General features: G+C 42.0%; 1 protein-coding gene across 10 annotated transcripts; it reads right to left on the bottom strand.

Moving 5' to 3' along the window:
* Positions 1–472: 472 nt before the first annotated feature.
* Positions 473–11592, bottom strand: LOC112234217 (zinc finger protein 771-like). Of its 10 annotated transcripts, none has more exons than XM_042300429.1 (14): positions 11343–11592; positions 10886–11120; positions 10676–10780; positions 9382–9492; positions 9084–9204; positions 8695–8976; positions 5873–5977; positions 4744–4940; positions 3833–3937; positions 3625–3720; positions 3182–3292; positions 2884–3004; positions 2489–2776; positions 483–1842 (listed from the first exon to the last, which is right to left on the bottom strand). In XM_042300429.1, the coding sequence occupies exons 8-14, from the start codon at positions 4891–4893 to the stop codon at positions 767–769; spliced, it is 1947 nt and encodes a 648-aa protein (XP_042156363.1). In that variant the 5' UTR covers positions 4894–4940; positions 5873–5977; positions 8695–8976; positions 9084–9204; positions 9382–9492; positions 10676–10780; positions 10886–11120; positions 11343–11592; the 3' UTR covers positions 483–766. The 10 variants fall into 10 exon arrangements, with proteins under 10 accessions (XP_042156366.1, XP_042156360.1, XP_042156363.1 ...); XM_042300428.1 differs by having other exon boundaries at positions 10890–11120; XM_042300430.1 differs by having other exon boundaries at positions 10914–11120.
* Positions 11593–20171: the final 8579 nt, after the last annotated feature.

Raw genomic sequence — 20171 nt, 5'->3', positions numbered from 1 at the left:
TAAAAAAAATCGGACATAGCGGTTGCATTAAGGAGAAGTTTATCTAAAGTTCCATGTAGAACACTTGTATTTTCATCAACATTTATAATGAGTATTTCTGTAAATTGATGTGGCTCTCTGCAAAATCATTGGATGTTTTTGGAACTACTGAACATAACGCGCCAATGTATACAGAGATTTTTTGATATAAATATGAACTTTATCAAACAAAACATACATGTATTGTGTAACATGAAGTCCTATGAGTGTCATCTGATGAAGATCATCAAAGGTTAGGGATTAATTCTCTCTTTCTGATTTTTGTGACTCCTCTCTTTGGCTGGAAAAATGGCTGTTATTCTGTGACTTGGTTCTGACCTAACAATCGTTTGTGGTGCTTTCGCTGTAAAGCCTATTTGAAATCGGACACTGGTGGGATTAACAAGAAGATTACCTTTAAAATGGTGTAAGATACTTGTATGTTTGAGGAATTTTAATTATGAGATTTCTGTTTGAATTTGGCACCCTGCACTTTCACTGGCTGTTGTCATATCGATCCCATTAACAGGATCTCAGCCCTAAGAAGTTTTTAAACCGTTTAAATTGGGTCAATCATAATCCCGCTTCTAAAATCATTATCATTATTTGTAGTCTCGAATATCATGTGTAGACATGACAAATCTGAAGAAATTTATTGAAAAACATGTTTTGGTATGATAATCTGATATACAAAAGAGGACCTGTAAAATCATGTGTATAGTACTAGTATTTACATTGGAATTAACTCCTACATGGTTTCTTTCGATCTCTTCGATCTTTTTATGAGACTGTCTGTCTTTCTGTTGGAGTGCTTTTGGAGAATCTTAACCGGTTTATGAACTCTCCTCATATGATTTACCATATTACCCCTTTGAGAAAATGTCTTCCCACACTCTGAGCACTGGTGAGGTTTCTCCCCAGTGTGAGTATATACGTGCTTTCTAAGAGCGTCTGAAGTAGTGAAAGATTTGGGGCATTGGGTGCAGGTGTAAGGACGCTCGCCTGTATGAGATCGCAGATGAACCATAAGATGGCAAGATGCTTTGAAACCCTTTCCACAATGTTTACAGGTGTGGGGGTTTTCTCCTGTGTGTGTTCGTGTATGCAGACGCAGTTCTCCTAAGGTAAGGAATGCCTTACCACATATGCTACATAAATAATTCTTCTCCCCAGCATGCATTCGCATGTGTCTCACTAGTGCACACTGTTGGGTAAACCTCTTACCACAGATGGTACACAGGTGACGGCGCTCCCCAGAGTGAATGCGTACGTGCACTTTGAGATCATATGCACTCCTGTACCTCCGGTCACAGTGTTCACATGCAAATGGTCTTTCTTCTGTGTGAAGTAACTGGTGTTTCTTCAGAGCCCCAGGAGTAGCATATCGTTTGGGACACTGGTCACAATGATATGGCATCGTGTGAACTCCCATATGTAGCGTCAGCAGTGATGGTTTTTTGAAAACCTTCCCACACTCACATGTATGAGTCCTGTTTTGGGGTACAGGGGATCCCTCTTTTTTCTTGTCAACCTTTCTTACCACCTTTGTTTTCTTGTCAACCTGTTTGATCTCATTCTTTTTGTCCCCCTTTCTGACCACCTTTGTTGTCTTGTCAACCTGTTTGATCTCATTCTTTTTGTCCCCCTTTCTGACCACTTTTTTCTTGTCAACCCGCTTGCTGTCCTTTTCTACTTGGTCGGTATTTATGTCCTTGCAGAGGTTGGCCACTTCACTGTGAGAGAATGGAGGTAGAGTGCAGTTAAGAACCTGGAATGGCTCGTCAACATTCACCATTACGTTGAGAGAATGATCCAAGTTCAATTCTGTAAGGAGAACATACAGGAGATAAGATTACATAACCACTATATATATATATATATATATATATATATATATTTACTTTAAACAGGTAACTGACAAACTAAAGGAAACACCAATATAAAATGTTTTAAAAGGGCTTTGGGCCACCACGAGTTGGGCACCTTGGCATAGATTCTACAAGTATCTGGAACTCTATTGGAGGGATGCGACACCATTCTTCCACAATAAATTCCATAGTTTTGTCCTTTGTTGATGGTGGTGGAAAATGCTGTCTCAGGCACCTCTCCATAATCTTCCATAAGTGTTCAATTGTGTTGAGATCTGTGACCGACGGCCATGGCACAGTTAACATCGTTTTCATGCTCAAACCATTCAGTTACCATTCGTGCATTGTGGATGGGAGCATAGCCATGGAAGGCCATAATAGCCATAATGGCCTGCCCAGCATTTTTATACATGACCCTAAGCATGATGTGACTTTAATTGTTTAATGAAATCAAGAACCACACCTGTGTGGAAGCACCTGCTTTCAATATACTTTGTATCCCTCATTTACTGAAGTGTTTATATTATTTTGGCAGTTACATTGTAATTCATATACTTTATAAGTAAAACAATGGTTGAGTAACCTTTTTTTATTTTCCTTACCATCACAGGGTACTGGAGTAACCAACACTGAGGTCTCTGCAGGTGGCAGACCCTCCTGTTGCTGTTGCTCTGATGTTGACAGTCCTAGATCCTCCAAACATCTATCAGTGCTTTCATCCAGGATTTCATTGTGGTCTTCATTTTCACAGACCCCATTATCTATGCATTTACCTGAGTATTGCCTCCCATTGTCAGAGTTGTCTGGCTCATAGTTAATAACAACTCTCATTTTTGGAGGGAGGGACAGTGTGGACAGGATGGTATCTGCAGTGTATTTAGAGACATGACCTGGGTAGGAGAGATCAGTTATACTCCCCTATACTGCCAAGTAAAAAATACAAGAGGTGTCCAATTGGACGATTTACTTCATAGCCATTATCTGGAAGGAGACTTACTCTTGTTCAGGTTTCCATGACGCTGATGGTGCTGCAGCACTGTCTTCAGTTGTTCAGGGTCAAAGACAGTCTGTCCACATTCCTCCAGGACAGAGGGGGCAGCACTGAGCCATGCTGTTGTCTAAGTGGAGCAGGGCAAGGGGAATACAGCATAATAAAGAGTTCAAATACATTGTACCAGCCACTTGAGGTTTTAGAAACATTTCGAAATGACCGGATACACCATTAAATTCATCTGTAGAGCCACATTACGCCATGTTCCGTCAATCTTTTAGAACGGAGATGTTTTCCTCAGTACCTGCGTGAGGTCTGGTACAGGCAGCAGCTCCTCCAGTCTGGAGAGGAACTCCCACACCAGTGTCTGCAGCGCTGTGTCATACAGAGGGCCATAGTGGACTGGGAACACCTCCTGTAAAATAACAATTTAGCATGAAATGGGTCCATTAAAGATGCACTCCAGCTATTTGGGAACTTGCATACCTGTTGAGAAACAATATCCCAAGTATAAGTAGAGTAATGTACACACATGTAAGGGTGTGTACATTCAAAACATTAAGCACAATAGTGCAAACTTCAAGCGTAGGCCATTCAAGGAGTTGGTCTGATGTCATCAGCCTCCTCCCTTAATTGTGGGAACAATGGATGAGCAGTTGATCTAAGTAGATGTTCAACTGGTAGCCTACTTCAGAAATATATTCAAGCAAAAGGATCATAAAGAAGTCTAGAGAGAAAGTTCCTCACCTGGAAGAAATGCTCCCTCTCAGAAGGGTCTCCCAGCAGGGTTTGGACTAGCTCCACAAAGTTAGACTCTGAAGCCTCCAATTCATCACCATGACTCTGTCATTAGGTGCAAGCAAACAAAACATCAGACAAATGTACAGGAGTGTATCCCTCAGAAATAAAGTTCTTCCCAGTGTCTCATTCATAAAGTGTTGTCTATTTAACCTACCTCTTTGTGTAAGGATTTTTCTGTCAACGTGTGGATTATGTCCAGGTGGGCCTGGATAGTAGGGAGGTCAGCTGTGCCCACACTGCAACACAACTCTAAAACCATCTGGAACAGAGGTGGATATGTGAAAAGCAGGACTAGGGCCAGGGTAGTCTGATTAATCAGGCTGTAATACACAATTTATTGGTACATACAGCCTGAAATGAATGCCTGCAAAATTGTGTAAGTGTTCCTTACAAGCCAGAATGTTGAATAAAGTTAAATGTAAACTTACTCTACCAGTTGTCTGTGTGGTTTGTCCTTCAGATGCTTGAAATTTTAGATAAAATATTCACAGGAAAGTATTGTCTAGGGCCTACTAAGGTAAAGTTAATTGTACATTGGATTCTTGCCATGACAATGAAAATTGTATATTCGGAATCGGGAGGATGGAGAATTTATTTTGTGTGGAATTGTAGGGGAAAGAAATAATGAAAATATTCACACAAAAAGGTGTGGATTGTTCTCCATCCTCCCCTGATTCAGAATATACATTTTCCCATTCATTGAACGGTTGGTTCTATAGCTATTGACGAGAGAATGACAAATATCCAATGTAAAACACATTTTTACCAAGGTGCTGAACCATATCTCTAAAAAGGTTGGGTAAACAATGATTTCCTGTGGAAATGTTTGGCACAATAGCAGAAGGACAATCCCCCAGAGAATTGTATTCAACATTCTGGCTTGTAATGAACATTTACACGATTTTGCAGGCATTCGTTGCAGGCTGTATGTACCAATGAATTGTGTATTAAAGCCTGATTAATCAGAGCAGGGCAGACGTACAGAAATTGCAGCTAGTAGCTGCCCATAGTTTGTTCCATCATAAGACTCTTCCCATCCCAACCCTCAACATTTCCACCTCTCACCCTTGCTCTCAGTCCTAGAATGAGTTGGGTCCTCTGCCTGGAGCTCAGCAGCTCTGGAACCATCTCTGTCACAAAAGTCACAAACTCCTCCAGCTTCCCATACTGCATCACATTACGCCTTTGTGTCACTTGCCACATGAAAGCAGACATCAGGCGTAGAGGTGGAACCAGGAGACGCAAGGAGAAAGAAGGGAGATCTGTCACCGAAGAGAAGAGCAATTAACAGATAAACAAATAAATTCCATAACTCAGCTAGTTAATATTACAAGCGATGTGTAGGCTATAGGACATATATGAATGGTCCATGTAAAAACAAAACAAAAATGTAATGAGTCATGACATCATTTTTCTACATTTAGCTACTTGGCTACATTTAACACAAACTAACCTTGTTCTGATGCTGGATCAATAATGTTATCCATAGCTAGTTTGCTAAGAAAAATAGCCACTGGAACAAGCTACTGTTAGCTAGCTAAAGAGTTTGATGCTAAGGTTAGATAGAGTGACCAAGCCCAGAATATACACTAAGCGCTTACAACGTGGCTAAAAAGGTTGATATCTGCATGCAAGCTAGCTAATACTATACTAGTTAGCTAGCAAACTAAACCCGTTTTCTATAGATAGCCAACATTTGCACATGCAATTACTTTTACCAAAGATATTCTACTCATCTATTGGTGATTTTACTGACAACAAACAAATCATTGACATCGACGAAGTACTGTACTTCCGGGTGATGTTTAAAAACAATCCTTCAGAATAAAGGTCCTCATTTAAAAAAGAAAGATGCATACCACAAATATTATTCTCTTTGTATTTAGTCATTGCAATATATAATTTAGTTTAATTGAGGGTTTATAATATTGCCCACTAAAATAGCCTAATTCTCCCAACCTGCTGAGTAAGTTCTCCCAACCTGCTACAAAACTGTTCCTGTATACCACCTAGTCCAAACCCTGACTGAGACAGCTCCACTTCCGTAATTAAAATGTATTATAACGAAATATTATTAAATGGTATATATTTTTGTTTCAAATGTCAACAAAATTGCTGTTACTGTCCTCCTGCCATCTCAACAAGAAAATTAGACAGCTCATCATTGTGGAAAAGGCTTGCCCAGCCTGCTTACCTTGTCAGACAGATGTCAAAGTCATCTGCAGTTTTCTGGGGAACTGCCTCTTATCCATCAACATTATTTAATATGGATGATAATAGAGCTCGCCAACTTGTAGCCCTAAAAGACAGAAATGAGTTACAGTTCAAGTTGGAAGTTTACATATACTTATGTTGGAGTCATTAAAACTCGTTTTTCAACCACTCCACAAATTTCTTGTTAACAAACTATAGTTTTGGCAAGTCGGTTAGGACATCTACTTTGTGTATGACACAAGTCGTTTTTTCCAACAATTGTTTGCAGACAGATTATTTCACTTATAATTCACGGTATCAGAATTCCAGTGGGTCAGAAGTTTACATACACTAATTTGACTGTGCCTTTAAATAGCTTGTAAAATTCCAGAAAATTATGTAATGGCTTTATAAGCTTATGATAGGCTAATTGACATCATTTGAGTCAATTGGAGGTGTACCTGTGGATGTATTTCAAGGCCTACCTTCCAACTCAGTGCCTCTTTGCTTGACATCATGGGAAAATCAAAAGAAATCAGCCATGACCTCAGAAAAAAAAAATTGTAGACCTCCACAAGTCTGGTTCATCCTTGAGAGCAATTTACAAACACGTGAAGGTACCATGTTCATCTGTACAAACAATAGTACGCAAGTATAAACACCATGGGACCACGCAGCTGTCATACCGCTCAGGAAGGAGACGCGTTCTGTGTCCTAGAGATGAATGTACTTTGGTGTGAAAAGTGCAAATCAATCCCAGAACAACAGCAAAGGAACCTGGGAAGATGCTGGAGGAAACAGGTACAAAAGTATCTACTTCCACAGTAAAACGAGTCCTATAATGACATAATCTGAAAGCCCTCTCAGCCAGGAAGACGCCACTGCTCCAAAACTGCCATAAAAAAGCCAGACTACGGTTTGCAACTATACTTGGGGACAAAGATCATACTTTTTGGAGAAATGTCCTCTGGTCTGATGAAACAAAAATAGACATGTTTGGCTATAATGACCATCATTATGTTAGGATGAAAAGGGGGGCTTGCAAGCCGAAGAACACCATCCCAACCGTGATGCACGGGGGGTGGCAGCATCATGTTGTGGGGGTGCTTTACTGCAGGAGGGAGTGGTGCACTTCACAAAATAGATGGCATCATGAGGATAGAAAACTATGTGGATATATTGAAGCAACATCTCAAGACATCAGTCAGGAAGTTAAAGCTTGGTCGCAAATGGGTGTTTGGAGGAAGAAGAAGGATGAGTACAACCCCAAGAACACATCCCAACCGTGAAGCATGGAGGTGGAAACATCATTCTTTGGGGATGCTTTTTTGCAAAGGGGACAGGACGACTGCACCGTATTGAGGGGAGGATGGATGGGGCCATGTATCGCGAGATCTTGGCCAACAACCTCCTTCCCTCAGTAAGAGCATTGAAGATGGGTCGTGGCTGGGTCTTCCAGCATGGCAACGACCCGAAACACACAGCCAGGGCAACTAAGGAGTGGCTCCGTAAGAAGCATCTCAAGGTCCTGGAGTGACCTAGCCAGTCTCCAGACCTGAACCCAATAGAAAATCTTTGGAGGGAGCTGAAAGTCCGTATTTCCCAGCGACAGCCCCGAAACCTGAAGGATCTGGAGAAGGTCTGTATGGAGGAGTGGGCCAAAATCCCTGCTGCAGTGTGTGCAAACCTGGTCAAGAACTACAGGAAACGTATGATCTCTGTAATTGCAAAAAAAGGTTTCTGTACCAAATATTAAGTTTTGCTTTTCTGATGTATCAAATACTTATGTCATGCAATAAAATGCAAATTAATTATTTAAAAATCATACAATGTGATTTTCTGGATTTTTGTTTTAGATTCCGTCTCTCACAGTTGAAGTGTACCTATGATAAAAAATTACAGACCTCTACATGCTTTGTAAGTAGGAAAACCTGCAAAATCGGCAGTGTATCAAATACTTGTTCTCCCCATTGTATATATATGCTGAACAAAAATATAAACACAACATGTAAAGTGTTGGTCCCATGTTTCATGAGCTGAAATAAAAGATCCCAGAAATGTTCCATGTACACAAAAAGCTTATTTCTCTCAAATTTCGTGCACAAATTTGTTTACATCCCTGTTAGTGAGCATTTCTCCTTTGCCAAGATCATCCATCCACCTGAAAGGTGTGGCATATCAAGAAGCTGATTAAACAGCATGATCTTACACAGGTGCACCTTATGCCGAGGAAAATAAAATGCCACTCTAAAATGTGCAGTTTTGTCACACAACATAATGCCAAAGATGTCTCATGTTGAGGGAGCGTGAAATTGGCATGTTGACTGCAGGAATGTCCACCAGAGCTATTGCCAGAGAATTGAATGTTAATTTCTCTACCATAAGCCACCTCTTGAACATCGTTTTAGAGAATTTGCCAGTATGTCCAACTAACCACGCCAGCCCAGAACCTCCACATCCGGCTTCTTCACCTGCGGGGTCGTCTGAGAACAGCTACCCAGACAGCTGATGAAACTGAAGAGTATTTCTGTCTGTAATGAATCCTGTTTGTGGGGAAAAACTCATTCTGATTGGCTGGGCCTGGCTCCCATGGGACCGCTTCCCAGGCATGGTTGCGCCCATGCCCAGTCATGTGAAGTCCATAGATTAGGGCCTAATTTATTTATTTCAATTGACTGATTTCCTTATATGAACTGTAACTCTGTAAAATCGTTGAAATTATTGCATGTTGCGTTAATATTTTTGTTCAGTATATAAATTTGAATGTAGATGCTATATTAGTCAAACAATGGATGAGTGTTTGACCTTTTTTATTTTCCTTACCATCACAGGGTACTGGAGTAACCAACACTGAGGTCTCTGCAGGTGGCAGACCCTCCTGTTGCTCTGATGTTGACAGCCCTAGATCCTCCCAACATCTATCAGTGCTTTCATCCAGGATTTCATTGTGGTCTTCATTTTCACAGACCCCATTATCTATGCATTCATCTGAGTATTGCCTCCCATTGTCAGAGTTGTCTGGCTCATAGTTAATAACAACTCTCATTTTTGGAGGGAGGGACAGCGTGGACAGGATGGTATCTGCAGTGTATTTAGAGACATGACCTAGGTAGGAGAGATCAGTTATACTCACCTATATTGCCAAGTAAAAAATACAAGAGGTGTCCAATTGGACGATTTACTTCATAGCCATTATCTGGAAGGAGACTTACTCTTGTTCAGGTTTCCATGACGCTGATGGTGCTGCAGCACTGTCTTCAGTTGTTCAGGGTCAAAGACAGTCTGTCCACATTCCTCCAGGACAGAGGGGGCAGCACTGAGCCATGCTGTTGTCTAAGTGGAGCAGGGCAAGGGGAATACAGCATAATAAAGAGTTCAAATACATTGTACCAGCCACTTGAGGTTTTAGAAACATTTCGAAATGACCGGATACACCATTAAATTCATCTGTAGAGCCACATTACGCCATGTTCCGTCAATCTTTTAGAACGGAGATGTTTTCCTCAGTACCTGCGTGAGGTCTGGTACAGGCAGCAGCTCCTCCAGTCTGGAGAGGAACTCCCACACCAGTGTCTGCAGCGCTGTGTCATACAGAGGGCCATAGTGGACTGGGAACACCTACTGTGAAATAGACAATTTAGCATGAAATGGATCTAGTGCCAAATGTCTCCATTAAAAATGAACTCCCGCTTTTTTGGAAATTCTCCTGTTGATAAACAATATCCCAAGTATAAGTACAGTAATGTATACACATTTAAGGGTAAAAAAAAAACCTTTTGAGCAAAATAGTGTTTTTTAGACAACTACAAACTTTATGGAGGCCATTCGAGCAGTTGAGTTGGTCTGATGTGATGTGATCAACCTCCTCCCTTGCTTGTGGGAACAATGGAGGAGCAAAAACATCAAATAAAAAGGCCCTGACCGCACCCCCTCACTTGTACTATGTTATACCTGGACCACCTGTTGAGATGTGCCTTTTGTTAAGTAAATTTGGTGATAAATGATGTGAAAAGGAGACTGGAGTGCCACTTTAACAAGATCTTTAGGGTATTCTGAATGCAGACGAAGGATACTTATAACCTTTAAATCTACGTAGATGATTTTCAACTAGTAGCCTATTTAAGAAATATATTCAAGCAAAATGATCATAAAGAAGTCTAGAGAGAAAGTTCCTGACATGGAAGAAATGTTCCCTCTCAGATGGGTTTCCCAGCAGGGTTTGGACTAAATGAGAACTTGTTCTCAACTAGCCTACCTGGTTAAATAAAGGTGTTCTCAACTAGCCTACCTGGTTAAATAAAGGTGTTCTCAACTAGCCTACCTGGTTAAATAAAGGTGTTCTCAACTAGCCTACCTGGTTAAATAAAGGTGTTCTCAACTAGCCTACCTGGTTAAATAAAGGTGTTCTCAAGTAGCCTACCTGGTTAAATAAAGGTGTTCTCAACTAGCCTACCTGGTTAAATAAAGGTGTTCTCAACTAGCCTACCTGGTTAAATAAAGGTGTTATCAACTAGCCTACCTGGTTAAATAAAGGTGTTCTCAACTAGCCTACCTGGTTAAATAAAGGTGTTCTCAACTAGCCTACCTGGTTAAATAAAGGTGTTCTCAAGTAGCCTACCTGGTTAAATAAAGGTGGAGAAAAAAAAGCTCCACAAAGTTAGACTCTGAAGCCTCCAATTCATCACCATGACTCTGTCATTAGGTGCAAGCAAACAAAACATCAGACAAATGTACAGGAGTGTATCCCTCAGAAATAAAGTTCTTCCCAGTGTCTCATTCATAAAGTGTTGTCTATTTAACCTACCTCTTTGTGTAAGGATTTTTCTGTCAACGTGTGGATTATGTCCAGGTGGGCCTGGATAGTAGGGAGGTCAGCTGTGCCCACACTGCAACACAACTCTAAAACCATCTGGAACAGAGGTGGATATGTGAAAAGCAGGACTAGGGACAGACGTACAGTAATTGCAGCTAGTAGCTGCCCATAGTTTGTTCCATCATAAGACTCTTCCCATACCAACCCTCAACATTTCCACCTCTCCTACACTTGCTCTCAGTCCTAGGATGAGTTGGGTCCTCTGCCTGGAGCTTAGCAGCTCTGGAACCATCTCTGTCACCAAAGTCACAAACTCCTCCAGCTTCCCATACTGTATCACATTACGCCGTTGTGTCACTTGCCACATGAAAGCCACATCAGGCGTAGAGGTGGAACCAGGAGACGCAAGGAGAACAGAGGGAGACCTGTCACCGAACTGAAGAGAGCAATTAACAATTAAACAGATAAACAAATAATAAATGCAAAATCGACTAATCCCATAACTCAACTAGTTAGTAATATTACAAGCTATGTGTAGGTAGACTATAGGACATATTTGAATGATCCATGTAAAAACAAAATGAATCATGCCATATCACTTTTCTACATTTAGCTACTGCTATGTGATAAGCAATGCATGACAAAACAGCAAACTAACCTTGTTCTGATGCTAGATCAATAATGTTATCCATAGCTAGTTTGCAAAGCAAAAAGACACCTGAAACAAGCTAGCTACAGATTTCGATGTTAACGTTGGATAGTGCGACCAAGCCTAGAATACACATAATATATTAAAGCGCTTGCAACGTAACTAAAAAGGTTGATATATGTATTCAAGCTAACAATACCCGAATCAGCTAAGTTAAATAAAACCGTTTTTTAAAGAGGTTGCTAGATCCAGCGTCTCATCAGCAACACTAAAAAAGTACTTCCAGGTCATGGATTTCGAAAATCGTCAAAATAAAAGTCCCTCACGTTACATAATAGTAGAAATGCGTCAATAACCTGTGATTATTAATGATATATGAAAAATAATTGTCTAAACATGAACAATGATTTAAAAAAAATCATAATTAAGTGACATTTGGATTAAATGTGGGTTTTAAAACATATTCCAAGTTCAAATAAATGTCCACAATGTGAATCACTATATATGGAATACATATTGGCATATAAAGCAAAAACTATTCTGGGTGCCTCAGTAAAAGTATTGTGGGGAATACTCAGTAGGGCCTGTATAGTGTATTTCATGAGGCTCTGAATAATATAATATAATATATTTGCTTACCCTGGTGTGAAATAAAATAATTCCATACACGACTTTCATGCACTCTTGCTTTGCGCTAATGGATTTTCCAAATACCAATTATTAGCAGATGATTAGTTAAGAAGCCAACTGCAACAACGATGGAGTGTCATACCTGTATGACTGACACATTTATACATTGTATTGCTGGTGACAACAAGGTGAAATTAAACAAAATGGTACAAACAGAGAATGTAAATGAGGCTCAGGTTCAAAACCTCTGGCCTCTGGAGAGTTTAAATGAGGGAACATCAACTGCTCAGCAAAGACCCTCAGACATACTTTTGAGGATAAAGAACATGGTTCTAATTTTCATCCTGATGAAGCCAAGAGTTCATATGAGGAAGTGTCAGTGGTGCAGCTCAATCAAATCTCAGACACCCAAGATATTGTTAATGAATACTACCACTTAGAGACAGAAAGTTATGGTAGTGGTTTATTGGATGAGGAAATCGTAAGCTCTATGACAACTAGCATGTAACTGCAAAGGTTGACGTGGAAATAAGTGAGGATACACTGAAATGTGTTTTGTCAGACACTTTTATGGCCTACCACAACTGATGTTGTATTGGAGCCACCAATTGGACGGGGGTGAAATAAATATACATATATCGGAGCCGCCAGAGCCGCCCGTCTGTCCGGAGCCGCCAGAGCCACCCGTCACTCCGGAGCCGCCAGAGTCTCCCGCCTGTCCGGCGCCGCCAGAGTCTCCCGCCTGTCCAGCGCTGCCAGAGTCTCCCACCTGTTCGGGGCCCGCGGTGAGGGTCCCCAGTCCAAGGTCGGCGGAGAGGGTCACCACTCCAGAGGCGCCACATAAGTGGGCCAAGATTAAGGTGGAGTGGGGTCTACGTCCCGCACCAGAGCCACCACCGTGGTGAAATGCCCACCCAGACCCTCCCCTACAGGTTCAGGCTTTGCAGCCGGAGTCCGCACCTTTGGGGGGGGGGGTACTGTCACATCCTGACCTTAGTTCCTTTTTTATGTCTCTATTTTTGGTTTGGTCAGGGCGTGAGTTGGGGTGGGCATTCTATTTTCTTGTTCTATGTTTTGTATTTCTGTGTTTGGCCTGGTATGGTACCCAATCAGAGGCAGCTGTCTATCATTGTCTCTGATTGAGAACCATACTTAGGTAGTCTGTTCCCACCTTTGTTTGTGGGTAGTTGTTTCCTGTTTTGTGTTTTGTGACCTGATAGGACTGTTTTGTTTTTTCGTTGTTTCACCTTTGTTATTTTGTGGTCAGATGAATAAAGTTAACATGGACACGTACGAGGCTGCATTTTGGTCCGATCCATCATATTCCTCATCAGACGAGGATGAGAATCGTTGCAGTTAGAGCGCTCATCATTGTGCTATAGGCTTGTCCAACCTGCTTACCTTGTCAGACGGAGGTCAAAGTCATCTGCAGTTTTTTGGGGACACAATAGGGGAGCTGTCTCTCAACCATCAACATTAATTAATAGGGATGATAATGTCTGACCTGCGGCGACATCTGCCTATTATACCCTCAAGCTGAGAGAAAACAGGGTCCCTCATATTTCAGCAGCTGATTAATGTTCTCAATGACATTTAGATATGCAGTCTCTTGGCAAATGAATAATGAACAGTGGGCACACATGTGAGTGGGTATGCAACTTCCGAGCAAATTTTTTTTAATAGTATGTTGTAACTTGCCACAATGGAAATATTCAATAACCTAGCTAGGCATACAAACAATGTATTATTATCTAAATGAATGATACACACTAATGGTTCTATTGAGGCAACAAGCCACCATAGATGTGCTCTTCCCTGCACACCCAAGCCCAGGTATGTGCTGTAATCAACACTGATAAATAGCACATAATGTCCCAGCCAATGTCTGCTACTTGGGAGCATCCCTGTAGTGGATAGGGAAATAATTGAATGGAACAGGGACTTTAGCTTTGGTAGGATAGGCCTACAGTATACTGTAGAGTGAACATTTTCTCAGAGCGTATAGGACCTGGCCCAGCAACACTGAGACCGATGCTGTTCCGTTTGTTGATTGGTTTTTGCTGTGGCCCTCCAGCTGCTGGGACACAGTTTGGCAGGAGTTGTGTGGTGTCACATGCTGCCAAGTGAGCTGGCCAGATGGAGACAGCTGGACTGGCAGCCCACCATCCCTATAGCCTCTTCTGTTGGAGTGGGGAGGGACCCTGTGAGTCTCAGAGAGGAGGAGGTGATGGGTGTGTGTGTATGTGTTTGCACTTGCGCTTGCGTGCACGTGTGTGTGTATGTGTTCACGTTTGCGTGCGTGTGTGAGTGTGAGAAAGAGAGAGAGAGAGAGAGAGAGAGAGAAAGAGAGAGAGAGAGAGAGAGAGAGAGAGAATTAGAGATTTTATGTGTGTGGTGGGTCTACCAAACAAAACCATGTTCAATCCAAACCCAAGCCTGTGTAAGTCATCCAGGTCTTTCCTCTCTGCAACTTGTGGTTTTCGTTATTATTTTCCTTTAACCTACTAAATCAATGGCTCCATCTTTACATTTTGACCTGCCTAATACAGTTTTCGACTGAGAGCTATGACAGACCTATGGAACCATGTCCAGGTGGTCATCGGGTTTAGCAGAAGGGAAGCTGGTTGCTGCTGGCCTGGTCTCTGATTGGCAGTTTAGGACCAGTGCAGCTGCTACCACCACCATCTGCTGTCAGGATATATTGATCATCTAATGAAAAAATTGGGTTTAGAATGAATCTCAGTGAAATCAACCCCCTTCCTTTCAAAGGGCAGTGACTTTAATCAAGTCCCTACAGGGAAGCCGAAAACTCATCAACTGAGCCCCCCCTCCCACACACACACACAATTGCAGGAGATAGATGGAAAACTACGGATCACACTGATCCCCCGGTAAAGTCTCTGCTAGATTTGGCCACAGCTCCAGCATTTTTAGGGTACCGCAGCAGACCTCTTAACTCTGTCTCTTAACTCTGTCTTAATGTAAATGTCGTACTGTAAGTATTAACAACTTAATGGAAATCTAAGGCTAGTATTCAATCAAACATGCACTATTGGACGGAACTGAGGATCAAAAGCTGCCAGTGTTTACACATATAGACATGAGTATGGTTGGTATTGTCCTCTTCTGACTGCTGCTTTACAAGCTTCCCCGCTGCAGTTGATATATTTCAAGTGATTTTTCTTGGGTATTGATATTTTTGGGCTTTATTCAAAACATGCCTCAGAACTCAGTACAGTGAAATACATTTCAGACTCTATGAAAAGGGTGTGTGAGTTGTCAACACCAAGAAGGACAGCCTCTGGCAAGACATCTGGACATTTGAATATCAAAGTATTCCTCTGCTCATTGATGTGCCCATAACCCATACAGTATCTCTGCATATTCTAATCAACGATTAGAAAGTTTGGTGTGACAACAATGTCAAGGCCTTAGTCAATAAAAACTGGTATCCAGCTACTGGTTAAATCTGATTACTAAAGTACATGTATTTTTATCCTCCACAGACGTGTTTGAGTCAGCAGGCCTTTTCCCACAATAAAACATTTTGATCTCCATGAATTCAAACTATTACTTCATTTGTATTTTCTTGGAAACCCCATAAAGAAAGTCAGGAGTTAAAAAATAAATCTTGGTCTATCAATTAATAATCTGTCTGCCATGTTTTGACCCCCCAACCACTTCCTCCATACCATAGGTCACCTGTTTGGATTCAACTGTGGAGCAGAGTGGAGCTTTGGTCAATTATTCCGTTATTAAAGGTTTCTATATTTGTTCTGAGAGTGAAAACTGCTTGCTGATGAATCACACAGAGAGAAAGAAAGACAGGGGAAGAGGGACGGATAGAAAGACAGAAAGAGGGCGAGAGATGGAGATGGAGATAGAGAGGTCCTAATTGACAGCTTGTCACTGCATCTTTAAAAAAAAAATCTTGGCGGTTTGCAGTTCGCAAAGTTAAATCATGTTTCCCGGATTGCAATTTGCAGAGGACAGGAGGCAGGTAGGATAATAGTGTCTGGTTCCCTGGAGTTGAGGGGATCTCTTAAATAAGATGTTATCGATCCTGCCCAGTTCTTTTGAATGGGACACACCGGTAACCATGGATACAGGGCTACCCTCTCGCCGGAGAAATTGTTTCCTCAGGAGAGTTGAATGGCCGTCGGCGTGACAATTGGATGTGAAACGACTTTCTAATAGAAAATGCGGTCCAAGGTGTCCATCTCACTGGACTACAGATAACCCGACACAGTCCTCTTCCTCAAGCCTGCTGAGTAGATCTCCTCAAGTGAACTCCTCACTTTGCTCAGGGACTGTCTGTGGCCTTGGCAACTTCCAAAGCCATTGTAAATCTGGATGGATAGGCTAAACGGCCAGAGTTGGAAAAAGTGTGGGAATAAATGGGAATAAAATATTAACTATCCTTGTAGCACACTGTTCACACTGGAGGAAGTTTCCCTTCTAAGTGTTTGAAGTTTTACAATTATGTCCACAGTTGGGGGGTGGGGGAGGAGCTGCCGGTCATCTTTCTTTAGAGTGAGTGTTTTATTAAAGGATCTTTAATAATAGGCAAATTAATCAACTGGAGATGTGGACGTCAAGCCAATCCCCTGTCAAGTTATAATGAGCTTTCTGTGAGTGGGTGGGTGGGTGTGTGTATGAGGGAGAGAGAGTGGGTGGGTGTTTGTATGAGGGAGAGAGAGCTTGTGAGAAAGTGTTTGTGTGTGTTTTAGATAGTTTTTTTTTTTTTTTTACATTGACAGAACTGTGCCTGTGAACACATTACATTAGAATGGGATTATCTGGTGCTTGCGTGTCTAGGTGGGAATGTGCTTTTTGTGTGAAAGAGAAACTGAGTTTGCAAGTGTGTGTGTGTGTGTGTGTGTATGTGTATGTGTGTGTGTGTGCGTGCGTGCGTGCGTGCGTGCGTGCGTGCGTGCGTGCGTGGGCATGTATATGTGTGTGAGCTGCATGTGTAATTGCTTGTGAAAGAGATAGGGAATTTATATATGATGGCAGTCTTCCTTTCCATCTAATGAGTATACTGCTTCTCTAATAGAGGTCTCAATCTAATGATCCCGCACACCTCAGGGGAACAGAGTGGAACAACAGCCTGGCTGTTATCTTCATCTCACTACTTGATTGGAGGGATGATATACTGTGCATTTAGTAGTACCATGCATAGCTGGAAATAGCATTAGGCACTATAGGCTGTGAGTTTTAGTCACAAAATTAGTTTCGGCTTTAAGTAAGAATCCTGTGACAGTGAAGAATTGACAACACTTCTTAACACAAAAAGAGTGAAAGTGAAAATATACCAATAGAAAATAGATCTTGTGTTATTTGTTTTAACAATACAGGATTGGTATTTGGGCATTATTCTAGGAAGGGAAGTGAGCACTGTCATACTGTGACAAGTTAGTATTTTTAGAGTCAATAGACATGGTTTAAGTGATTACATGAATACAAACATGCACTCTTGCAGTACAACAAGAATGCTATCATACCCCACAAACCCAGTCAACCCATTTTGTGAGAATATTGCCTCATAGGGAGCTGGAAGAGATCCAGATTTCTGGTCCTACCTAGTTCATCCTCTAGGTGGCAGGCTGGCCCAGCATAGGCACACACAGTTTACTATCCCAACAACATATACATATACTGTACCACAATTTTTGCTTCAAGGTGGACTTTCTCTACCTGAAGTTAATAGTCCCCAAACAGGAACACATTGTCACATCTCCAAACTCTGGTGTTGGGATAGTCTCTAACCCCCTGGTGTTGCGATAGTCTCTAATCCCTGGTGTTGGGATGGTCCCTAAACCCTGGTGTTGGGATAGTCTCTAATCCCTGGTGTTGGGATTGTCTCTAATCCCTGGTGTTGGGATAGTCTCTAATCCCTGGTGTTGGGATAGTCTCTAATCCATGGTGTTGGGATAGTCTCTAATCCATGGTGTCGGGATAGTCTCTAACCCCTGGTGTTGGGATATTCTCTAATGCATGGTGTTGGAATAGTCTCTAATCCCTGGTGTTGGGATAGTCTCTAAACCCTAGTGTTGGGATAGTCTCTAATCCCTTGTGTTGGGATAGCCTCTAATCCCTGGTGTTGGGATAGTCTCTAATTCCTGGTGTTGGGATAGTCTCTAAACCCTGGTGTTGGGATAGTCTCTAATCCCTGGTGTTGGGATAGTCTCTAATCCCTGGTGTTGGGATAGTCTCTAATTCCTGGTGTTGGGATGGTCCCTAAGCCCTGGTGTTGGGACAGCCTCTAATCTCTGGTGTTGGGATAGTCTCTAATCCCTGGTATTGGGATAGTCTCTAATCCCTGGTGTTGGGATAGTCTCTAATCCCTGGTGTTGGGATAGTCTCTAATCCCTGGTGTTGGGATTGTCTCTAATCCCTGGTGTTGGTATAGTCTCTAACCCCTGGTGTTGGGATAGTCTCTAAACCACGGTGTTGGCATATTCTCTAATCCCTGGTGTTGGGATAGTCTCTAATTCCTGGTGTTGGGATAGTCCCTAAACCCTGGTGTTGGGATAGTCTCTAATTCCTGGTGTTGGGATAGTCTCTAAACCCTGGTGTTGGGATAGTCTCTAATCCCTGGTGTTGGGATAGTCTCTAATCCCTGGTGTTGGGATAGTCTCTAATTCCTGGTGTTGGGATGGTCCCTAAACCCTGGTGTTGGGATAGCCTCTAATCCCTGGTGTTGGGATAGTCTCTAATCCCTGGTGTTGGGATAGTCTCTAATCCCTGGTGTTGGGATAGTCTCTAATCCCTGGTGTTGGGATAGTCTCTAATCCCTGGTGTTGGGATAGTCTCTAATCCCTGGTGTTGGGATTGTCTCTAATCCCTGGTGTTGGGATTGTCTCTAATCCCTGGTGTTGGGATAGTCTCTAACCCCTGGTGTTGGGATAGTCTCTAAACCACGGTGTTGGCATATTCTCTAATCCTTGGTGTTGGGATAGTCTCTAAACCCTGGTGTTGGGATTGTCTCTAATCCTTGGTGTTGGGATAGTCTCTAATCCCTGGTGTTGGGATAGTCTCTAATTCCTGGTGTTGGGATTGTCTCTAATCCCTGGTGTTGGGATTGTCTCTAATCCCTGGTGTTGGGATTGTCTCTAAACCCTGGTGTTGGGATGGTCCCTAAACCCTGGTGTTGGGATTGTCTTTAATCCCTGATGTTGTGATAAATACATGAAAACAGGTTGACTAGGGTCCTCTGAAACATAAAAGCCTTCAAACACTGGTCTGTTGCAGACAAAATGACTGAGATGAGCCTACAGTCAGGGGACATGGGTCTATTGATTTGTCTGTGCAGTTTAATGAGAACAGGGAAGTAATGGGGTGGAGAGTTTAATGAAGTGCTATGGTACAGCCAGACCATTTCTATAGAGTTTAGACACGGTTCCAAAGCGTCTAGCAGGTTTATGGGGGAGATGTGACAAACATTGCCGTACAATGTCATACAATATAAATTGTCATTACAGTAAAGTCAAATGTTAACTGTTGTTTAGGACAACCTTGTGTATAGCCCTGAGGACAAGTTGAACATTCAAATAAAATTGTCAAAGACACAGCTATACTCTAAAGTTTGGGTTTGTCAGGAATAAAAATATAGTGGGGAGAACAAGTATTTGATACACTGCCGATTTTGCAGGTTTTCCAACTTACAAAGCATGTAGAGGTCTATAATTTTTATCATAGGTACACTTCAACTGTGAGAGACGGAATCTAAAACAAAAATCCAGAAAATCACATTGTATGATTTTTAAGTAATTAATTAGCATTTTATTGCATTACATAAGTATTGAGGGGAGGATGGATGGGGCCATGTATCGCGAGATCTTGGCCAACAACCTCCTTCCCTCAGTAAGAGCATTGAAGATGGGTCGTGGCTGGGTCTGCCAGCCTGACAACGACCTGAAACACACAGCCAGGGCAACTAAGGAGTGGCTCCGTAAGAAGCATCTCAAGGACCTGGAGTGGTCTAGCCAGTCTCCAGACTTGAACCCAATAGAAAATCTTTGGAGGGAGCTGAAAGTCCGTAGTGTCCAGCGACAGCCCCGAAACCTGAAGGATCTGGAGAAGGTCTGTATGGAGGAGTGGGCCAAAATCCCCGCTGCAGTGTGTGCAAACCTGGTCAAGAACTACAGGAAACGTATGATCTCTGTAATTGCAAACAAAGGTTTCTGTACCAAATATTAAGTTCTG

The sequence above is a fragment of the Oncorhynchus tshawytscha genome, linkage group LG17 (genome assembly GCF_018296145.1).
Source record: "Oncorhynchus tshawytscha isolate Ot180627B linkage group LG17, Otsh_v2.0, whole genome shotgun sequence".
NCBI lineage: Eukaryota > Metazoa > Chordata > Actinopteri > Salmoniformes > Salmonidae > Oncorhynchus > Oncorhynchus tshawytscha.
The sequence above is the reverse complement of the archived record's forward strand: the minus strand, read 5'-3'. Positions and strand labels throughout refer to the sequence as shown.

Bases quoted from the DNA above. Each gene is read 5' to 3' on its own strand.
- LOC112234217 (XM_042300425.1), bottom strand. From the start codon at position 5,165: ATGGATAACATTATTGATCCAGCATCAGAACAAG. The intron at 3,005-3,181 runs GTACTGAGGAAA...TGCTCCACTTAG, and splicing joins CTGTACCAGACCTCACGCAG to ACAACAGCATGGCTCAGTGC. The intron at 1,843-2,488 runs GTAAGGAAAATA...TTCTCCTTACAG, and splicing joins TACTCCAGTACCCTGTGATG to AATTGAACTTGGATCATTCT.